The sequence below is a fragment of the Poecilia formosa genome, unplaced genomic scaffold (genome assembly GCF_000485575.1).
Source record: "Poecilia formosa unplaced genomic scaffold, Poecilia_formosa-5.1.2 Scaffold168, whole genome shotgun sequence".
Lineage (NCBI taxonomy): Eukaryota > Metazoa > Chordata > Actinopteri > Cyprinodontiformes > Poeciliidae > Poecilia > Poecilia formosa.
In genome coordinates, this window is record NW_006800107.1 from 88,836 (window position 1) to 97,884 (window position 9,049).

The 9,049-nt window shown below is 36.4% G+C and overlaps 1 protein-coding gene across 1 annotated transcript in view; it reads left to right on the forward strand.

The window, feature by feature from the left end:
- The window catches only part of LOC103146809 (probable serine/threonine-protein kinase kinX), a 26,198-nt gene extending 18,349 nt beyond the window's left edge, over positions 1 to 7,849 (forward strand). The window contains exons 20-33 of the mRNA XM_016677850.1: positions 911 to 1,177; positions 1,358 to 1,405; positions 1,503 to 1,541; positions 1,860 to 1,910; positions 1,992 to 2,039; positions 2,125 to 2,172; positions 2,255 to 2,290; positions 2,425 to 2,472; positions 2,586 to 2,630; positions 2,810 to 2,926; positions 4,696 to 4,740; positions 4,819 to 4,845; positions 6,588 to 6,641; positions 7,017 to 7,849. Coding sequence (XP_016533336.1) covers positions 911 to 1,177; positions 1,358 to 1,405; positions 1,503 to 1,541; positions 1,860 to 1,910; positions 1,992 to 2,039; positions 2,125 to 2,172; positions 2,255 to 2,290; positions 2,425 to 2,472; positions 2,586 to 2,630; positions 2,810 to 2,926; positions 4,696 to 4,740; positions 4,819 to 4,845; positions 6,588 to 6,641; positions 7,017 to 7,168 — 1,025 coding nt within the window. The 3' untranslated portion in view covers positions 7,169 to 7,849. The remainder of the gene's footprint in view (positions 1 to 910; positions 1,178 to 1,357; positions 1,406 to 1,502; positions 1,542 to 1,859; positions 1,911 to 1,991; positions 2,040 to 2,124; positions 2,173 to 2,254; positions 2,291 to 2,424; positions 2,473 to 2,585; positions 2,631 to 2,809; positions 2,927 to 4,695; positions 4,741 to 4,818; positions 4,846 to 6,587; positions 6,642 to 7,016) is intronic.
- Positions 7,850 to 9,049: the final 1,200 nt, after the last annotated feature.

Sequence of the window (9,049 nt, forward strand, 5' to 3'; positions counted from 1 at the left end):
CTACTCTGATCCTCAAACTTTTAAAAAGCAGCCAATCTGTGGTCCTTTTATTTTTAAGAAAAGATTTTAGAGCATAGTCTCTCTTTTTCATTAACAGCCGAATGTCATCTGATACCCAAGGTAGCTGTATTTTTCTTCGTCCCTTCGTATGGGTTTTAAGAAACTTATTCATAATATTACAAACATTAAGAATACGTGTATTGCAGCAATCATTTATCTGATTCTGGCTGGAAACGTCATCCCAATTAACCTTAGATATTTCGGCCTCAAATTTGGGTTCATCCTGTCTTGGAATTTGTATTACAGTCTGTTTCGGTGTATTACAGCGACTGACAAAACGATTTTGAGATAATTTTCTTGCAATGAGAGTAATATTGTGGTCAGATATAGTTATAGGATTTTTATGATTCGACCAGGTTTATTTGAAACAATTAAATCTATTAAAGTTTGACTGTTTTTAGTGATATGAGAGGGACTATTGATTATCTGGTGAAAATCAAATTTTGCTGTCAGTTCTCCAAGTGGTTTTTTCAATTTATTGTCCATCCAGTTTATATTAAAATCCCCCAAAATGATTACTTCACTGTCGTTTCTAAATCCTGTTAACAATTCCTTTAAGTTATGATAAAAAGTTGTGCTGCAACTTGATGGTGGATTGTACACCACCACAATATTAAAATTCATACGAGGTGAAAGACAAACATTTAAACATACAGATTCTACTGATATATGCTGATCTATGACTATCTCATTGATGTTAAATAAGTCTTTTATGTAAATTAATACTCCCCCTCCTCGCCCCACAACTCTATCCTTTCTGAAACATGTATATCCAGGTACATCAATCATATTAGTTGGAATGTTATTTAGCATGCAGTGAGGTCATGAACAGCTTTTTTTTTCTTTTTAGCTCCCTCTGCTCCGATTGTGACTGTTCACCCTCCAGCTCCTTCATCACAGCCTCCTCATCAGCAGCCTCCTCCTCCACTAATGCAGCCGCTCTATACTCACTATCAGCCATATCAGCCACCAGTACAACCTGTAATGCCAGCTCCTGCAGAGCCTTCTCCACCAGTACAACCAGAACAGCCAGAGGCTCCACAAACTGAACCACCGGTGGAGCCTGAGGTACCGACTCCAGCTGCTGAAGCTCCGCCAGCAGCAGCTGAAGTCCAGGGTGAGGAGGAGCATGAAGATGATTAGTTACTGTGGAAATGGGTTAAAAACAGCAAAAATCTGAAGAAAAACATGATTACACAAAGAGAAACATAAAATACATATCAATTTAATATAGTTCTAATTAAAAAGAGTTTTAAAGCACATATTGAATGATGAAAAATATTTGGTTTTCTTTTAGAACCAGAGAAAGTTGTGGAAGAACCAAAAGCTCCCTCAGTGAAGAAAGGTACAAACTAATTAACGAGTTAAATTTGCAGACATCAACATTTTCCTCCTAATTACAGCTGTGTACAATAATTATGTATTTTGTTGTGTTTTCTCAGCTGCAAAGAAAAAAACCAAGGTTACTGATTCAGTAAAAGGTACTTGATGTTCTTCTGCTTTAATTCACTGAATCAGTGGGATGTTTCCTGAAATTAACTGCAGCTGCAGCATGTGATAACTGTAATATACAGTGACACAAAGTGCTCTGCGTGCATTAAACTGGCACCATTTACCTTCTGTGGTCATTTTACTGCAATTATTCTCTGTGTGTGAAAAAAGATGAAACAGAAAGAAGCATTTCCTGTTTAGCTTCAGTTAACGCAGTGACTTTATGACTGAAAACGATTCAATTACAATAAACGCCATGAAATAAATGACGTCAAAATAAAAATGAACACAAATGTTTATTTCTTTAGATAAAGCTCCAAAAAAAGAGAAAACCAAACTTTCCACTGAAGCTAAAAAAGGTGAAGTATATACTTAGAAAATTGATAGTATAAATATTTTTAAAAACGTTTCTCATGTAAAATTTACCGTTTCATCTACAGAGAAGCTTCCAAAGGAGAAATCAAAACTTCCAGCTGAAGCTAAAAAAGGTAAATGTGATATCAGCTGAATTATCAGGCTGTATGCTTTCAAAAATGTTGCTTTTTTCTGTCACATTTTATCATTTATTTCTAGAGAAGCCTGCAAAAGTGAAATCAAAACTTCCAACTGAAGCTAAAAAAGGTACATAAAATATTAATTAATTTATTAGCTGCATGCTCTTGTTTTCTGTTGTTATTTGGCTTTTTTTGTTCTCCGTCCGTAGAGAGGCCTGCAAAAGAGAAAACCAAATCAAGAAAAGGTTAGCTGACTGAGTCTGGTTTGTCTGGGGTCTCATTACTAAATGGATTGAGATGCAGCCTAAAGAAAATGTCAGCAGTGATTCAGAAACATGATTTTTTAAAGCTAATCCCAACAATTTGCTCATTATGTTAGAGCCTGCAGCTGTACAGCAGAAGAGGAAATCAGTGTCTAAGAGGACAGGTAACAACACGCACCGACTCAAATTAATATGCATGAAGTCAGTCATCATTCACTGCAGTGACAAGACAGATGATTGTTGATTAGAAACTAATTGTTTCTGTTCCCCTCCGGAGCGCCGGCTGTCAAGAGCAAAGTCAAAGCATCCAAAGATAAGAAAGGTACAATTCTGATGATGCACGAACTCCGCGACCTTTTCCTAATGGTTAATCTTTTTTTTTAAGTAATTAAGTTTGACCAAGTTTCTAACTGAAATTAAAACTTTTCCAGTCCAGTGAATGTAGATACTAATGGTTTATTTAGTATGAATGAGTAAAAGGTGTTGGGTTGTGTTGGACAGAACCAGAATCAAGTCCACAGCCTCTGAGACTGAGGATGAGACTGGAAGCTGGCAGGACGGCAAACGTGACCGCTAGAGCCGAGCCAAAGAAACCAGTCAGAGTTTCCTTTAAGTCAGGTAACTAACAAACACAAGGCGGGTTAAACATAACAGACACTTTACTGCTTCATGGTTCTATAAATAATCTTCTAGGAAACTCAACCATTGAGGTTAGAAACGGTGGGACCCAGGCTGTAGTGCAAAACTGAATATTTAATGGTGATCCAAAAGGACTATAGATACGTCCAGGCAGCACAGGTGAGCAAAAAGCTGGGAGCTCAATCACTGGTAGTAACTGGTTACAAAGGAAAGACAACGACATGAACATACGACTGCTAGACATCTGACAATGGACAAGGACCCCACGAGGAAACACAGACACAGGAGGGATTAAATACACAAGGGAGTAATCAAGGAAACAGGACACAGCTGGGATCAATCAAGGGGTTGACAAGACGACAGGAACGAAATTGACTAGAAAACAAACAGAAACCTAAATCCTTACACCATCACTCTCAGTAGTTGATCAGATTTTTGTCCAGTGGGACTTTATAACATTATCTCACTTCATGGAGGTTAAAGATATTTATTTTTGTAAAGTTAACTGAACCAAAACACTTTGATCAAGTTGATTTCTGGGCTTTGACTAGGCCGTTGCATCACCCCAATTTGTTTTCTGTTGATCATGCAGTTAACGTCAATGAGTTATTTGATGTTAGTTTTCAGTGGAGTTCATGGTCAAACCAATGAGAGCAGGGTTAGTTTAGTTTATTTCAAATATATTCACATTCAAATAAGTCCCTTCCCAATCCCTTTCTTTTATACATGTCTTACTTTATGCATTGTTCTTTATTGTTATTGTGATCCAGTGAATGCAAAAGAAGTCCAGATCATCATTCCTCCACCACCATGCTTCACAGTTTGAATGAGATGCTTGTCCTCATGTGCTTTGTTTGTTTTTTCTGCAAAAAGGCCAAACATCTGAACTTTGGTCTTATCTGTCCAAACCACATTGTTTCCAAAACTTAAGCTGTGCTCACGTTAGTTTTGGAAAAAAAACAAAAAAACAAAAAACAAAACAGCTTTCTCATGTGTGTCCTTCCAAAGTAGCCATGAATTTGTGTTTTACATTTATTTTAAATAGCGGTTAAATTTGTGTTGAATAATAAAATGTATTTCAGTTTTAAAGCCGAGAGTGGGCAGGATGAAATGCCTTTGACCTCACTTTAGTCACAATAACCGAATCTTCAAATGATGCCGAGATGAGATGTAAAGCCAGCAGAGTTCACATGTTAACAGGCTGAACACATGAAGTGGAAAAGGGGAATAATTAGGCAGAATGTGTGGGAGTGGGAGGAAATGGTCAGAAAGGAGCTGAGAACAGATTACCAGAAAATTCACACTCAGATTCTTAATGTATAGATTTCAAAACCACGTCCAACTATAGGAGGACGAGTGTGTGTGGGTTTGTCTGTTAAAAAAGACCCGATATCCCGATAGCTGCATCAAGCGCAATGGAGATGAAACAAATATTTATTTTCAGCATAATAACTAATACATAATATATTCTAAGAAACAAACAGTGACCATTTAATGAGCAAATACAAATTGTTATGATTCAAATCTCATATTTCTTACCAGATTATTGGCTTTTTTATGTGTTTATCTTGACGTCTCAGAGAGAATCTGGCTCGTAAAAAGGTGTATGGATTATGTGATTAAAGTTGTTTTCTGCCAGATAAAACTCGAATTGAGGATGTGCTGTGAGGTGCAACACAGAGGGAGTGCAAACGATGATGGTGATGCGTTTTGCAGGATATAATTGGGCTTTTTCTTTTCTGTTACAGAAAAAGCTGCAAAGGCTGAAAAGAAACCAGCCAAAGAAGCTGAAGGTATGGAGTCAGAAAATAATAGATGATTCCTCTGAGATCCTGACTTTAAACTGATCAACATCTTTTCTCAAACTCCAGATAAAGTCAAACAGCCACCAAAAACTCGTAAGTATGACCCAGTGAGCATCGTTTGTGACTCTGGAGAAGGTTGAGATGTTTTGGGCCTGAATGCACAGCGCCGCGTCTCAATCAAACCAAACACAACACACTTCATACCATCTATTAATAATGATGGCACAGGTAGCAGGTTTGTTTTGCAGCCACAGGATGTGAGCACATTTCAGTCTTCCTATGTAACCCTGTTTTTGTCTAGGGACAGATTTAGGGACTTTAATTTGATAAATTCACGATAAAATTGCTGTAAAACCCCTGCAAAACTTGGAAGGATGATGGTAATATGATAAAACTGTACCCTTTATGATACTCATTAAATCGCTTCAATAAAACTAAAAATATCATCCAGAATAGATTTATTCCATTTTGTGATTTTAACATTTATCTCTATGACTAATACAGCGGTGTGGGAGTTATTTTTATTTTTGACAATAATAATTTTATTTGTATGCTTTGTTACTAGCGCATGGGGAAGACGCTGCTTCCTGTAAGGTCTGAGGTATAAACTATGTTCTCACCTTATTTCCACTGACTGAACCAGTATGAGGAGGAGATGCTGATGCTAATGACAGCACAGTCAAAGAATTTAATGAGATCATTTAACTGAGACCAGATTATCCACATCTTTAAGGGTCTTGAATTATTTGAAGAGATTAATGTTTTACAGCATCAATTACCCAATAGATTAAACCTAAGAGCCAAAACTGATTAGTCTCCTGTTCATAATGAGTCATTCAGTGGATTACCAGCACCGCCCCGAGTGTCCCCACACTTCTACTGGACAGACCTCCTCCTGTTTTCTACACCCGTTTGATTTTGGCTGATAAAACAAGAAAAACCAGAATCAGAACAGAATCTGTGGTAAAATACTTTAAAAACAACTCCAAGAAGTACTTTAGTGGTGTGGAAAGGAATGATCAAAGTTCCAGTGAAGACACTTACACTTTTTCTTAAAACTGACCTTAATTAAAGTTAATTATTTGATATATGCATATTTTTCATATTTGTGTATTAATGTTATATTTTAGCTTTGATAGAACTGAAAAGATATTTACACGTTGCTGTGTGATTTTAAAGTCTTACATTTTCCATAATATAACTTTTATATTATCAAAGGTTTTCAGATACTAAACTGGTCACAATAATAACTTATAATAATTAGATATTGATATATTTGTCATTTTCATTTAAAAACAGGTTTTACTTCAGGAGATCCTGCATTTCTCTTGGTTTTGTTCTTTGTTGTTTATAGCTTAAGGTTTATAGCCTCAGGCTGATTGGTGGAAATGACAACTATACAAATAAATAAACACGGAAACATAGATGAAAAGATGAAAAGCAGTTTCTTAAATGCATTAGTTCTGTTTTAAATATTTTGTCCATGCTCAAACTTTCCAACAAGTTTAATTACATCTAGCTTTAAAACACTGATCTTCAAATAAATCACAAAGCCAACAAACAAATCAAAGTTATTAGCAATCTATAAGATCTCCAAGCGTCAGTGTTTCTTTTTAACTTCACTGTAAAGAGTTTTTGAAAAAGCTACTTAATTTTTAAAAAGGTGAACTTTGGAATAAGATTGAAAAGGCAAAATAATGATTGTTGGGAAAAAGATCCACCTTTTCTATTTTTTCTGCCTATAAGCTTGCAGACAGTCACTGCCTCTATTTTCTCCTCTGACAGATGAACACATAATTCCTTAATCTCAGTTTATTATGTTTGACTTCTTGCAGAGGAGCCCGAGACTGAAGACAATGTTACAGAGAAGACAGAAAAGAAGAAACCGAGTAAGATCTGCTTCTGTAATTTGGTTCAAATTAAAAGGTCAACAGTAGCCAATAATGGCTAAAAGTTACCGCTAACTAAAAGTTAGTTGTGCCAACCCTAAATTATAAACATTATAATCATAAACATTATTATTAGTTTAATGCTGAAGTATTACACCAACATGGTGGAAGCCAATGATAAAGCACTAACTTTATTTCAAATGATGTTTGCCGTAGAAAGATCACAACCATCAGGCACCAAATTAATGTAGACATAATTTACATGATTTTTAATTCATTTAGTTATTGTATTTATGTTTATATCTTCCTCTCTTCATGCTTGAAACACCACTGATTAAAACACACACACAGCATCTCGCCTTCTTTTCTTTCCAGGTCAGAAATACTTCCAGTGCATCTATTTCCCAGGAAAACACGCACACTACCCTTTACGACCTTTCACCCCGGCCATGTCTCCCGCCATGCTGTCCCCTGCAGTACGGTCGATGCTGGAGCAGCAGAGAGCAGCCAGAGCAGCGGGCCACTGACCCGACTGACAGATCTCTAATGCTGTGACTTCCTCTGCCTGCGATTCAGACACAGGCAAGAAAACACAAGCAGGACGGATAGATTTTAGTTTTAATTTACTGATTTATTCAGTGGTTGAGCTGCTGGGGATGCTTCTGAAATGTTCTCAGTCTTTTGCACCCACAGCTACTTTTACTGCAATACATTGTGACTATGTTTAGATTTTCTTACCAAATACAAAATAAATTTCCAATCAACCCTTTTATATATACATATATAATTTTAACCACAAGGAATTTCAAAGCTGAGAGTTTCTACTTTTATCTGCTGCACTACTAAATGTCACAGCAGTGACCTGCGCTGCCCGTTCATCACAGATCACCTGTGGGTGCAAGAGATTAGCATGCTAGCAGTGAAGACTCCAAACCCAGAGGCTCCCACTTTTATCCCAGCAGTGTTCCCGTCTCCAAACATCCAGCAGTAAAATCCTGCTGCATGGTAATAAAAACTGAGAGGCTCTCTGTCAGAGAACAGGATGCTGTCCTGGTTTAACCTTTAAATATTCAAATTACAGGCATTTCTCCTTTTATAGTTTGAATCCCAGAAAACAAGTCAATTCCTTCCTTTTTTATGGCATCAAGTGAGACCCAACTGCAACGCAAAAATGTGCTTTTACAAACATGCATATATAAAACAATAATTTAAAAAAAGAGTATGTTAAAGAGAAACAAAACTAGAAAAAGTGTTGTACATTACTGTAGAAAACAAATTATAACAAAAATGAATAGTATTGTATTTTAAATATATGGAATTAGAACTGGGTAATGTGGAGATTTCTACTTAACTGTGTGTCAAAATTTGCAAACAATAATATTAAGAAAGTTGGTGGTTATTTATAGACATTAGCAGTAAAATTGGAGATAAAGAATTAAACGAACAAGCAAAATCTAAATTATTCATCATAAATATTTTAGATAAAATAGAAGCTTGAAATAATGATGTTATATTTCTATTATGCATAAAAAATACACTTAATTTTTAAAAGTCCGTATTTTATTTAGTTGTTGGAACCTCTGACCTCAATGTTTTTATTAAATTGTGGCACCTTCAGGCCTCCGTAGCTTACAGTAGAGAAGCTGCAGGAGTTTTAACGCGACGCGTTTGGAGACGGGGAAACTGCAGGACAACTTGGACGTGACCAACTGAAGCGACGCGGTGAATGAATGTAGTTTTCTTATCGGCCTGTGAAGCGGGCCTGATATGCTGTCGTTTTCTTACCTCGACTCTTCTCGGTTCTGGTGATGTGACTCAGAAACAAGTTCACCGTTCTGGTTTTATGACTTACTGAGCGCTGCTAGACATTTCCTTCTCTTGTCTTATTGAATAGAAATCTATGCTACTGTAAAGGAACCAAAAGGGAGTTTCTACTCCCACGATGTTTCTCTCCTGATGGTTCTGTGCACGATTATCAAAGGATGTTAAAGTTAAATATTTTATTTATGTGACAGAATAGTCCAGGGTACTCGTACTGCTGCAGAGGGACTAAATAAAGCAGTTTAACATGTGGGACTGAAGTGCGGCTACGCTGCACCGAATTATGCGCTAGCTAACCTTTTTGAAATGTTAGCAATTTCAAAATTGCTAACATTTTGAATCTTTTTGAAATGTTAGCAATAAGTAAAGAAAAACTATTAAAGTGCAGAGTTTAGTTTTGTAAACCTGCAGAGAATTTATGTCATCTAAATCTGCATTTTCTGAGGAATCAATTTCCAAACTATTCACAGAAAATTCACAGATTCAAGGATTTTTTTCTTATATTGTTTCTAAAATATTTGAAAGAAAATGCAGCCTGGGAAGCTGAAATATTTTGGCACAATCCTACTTGTCGTCCGCAAAGCAGC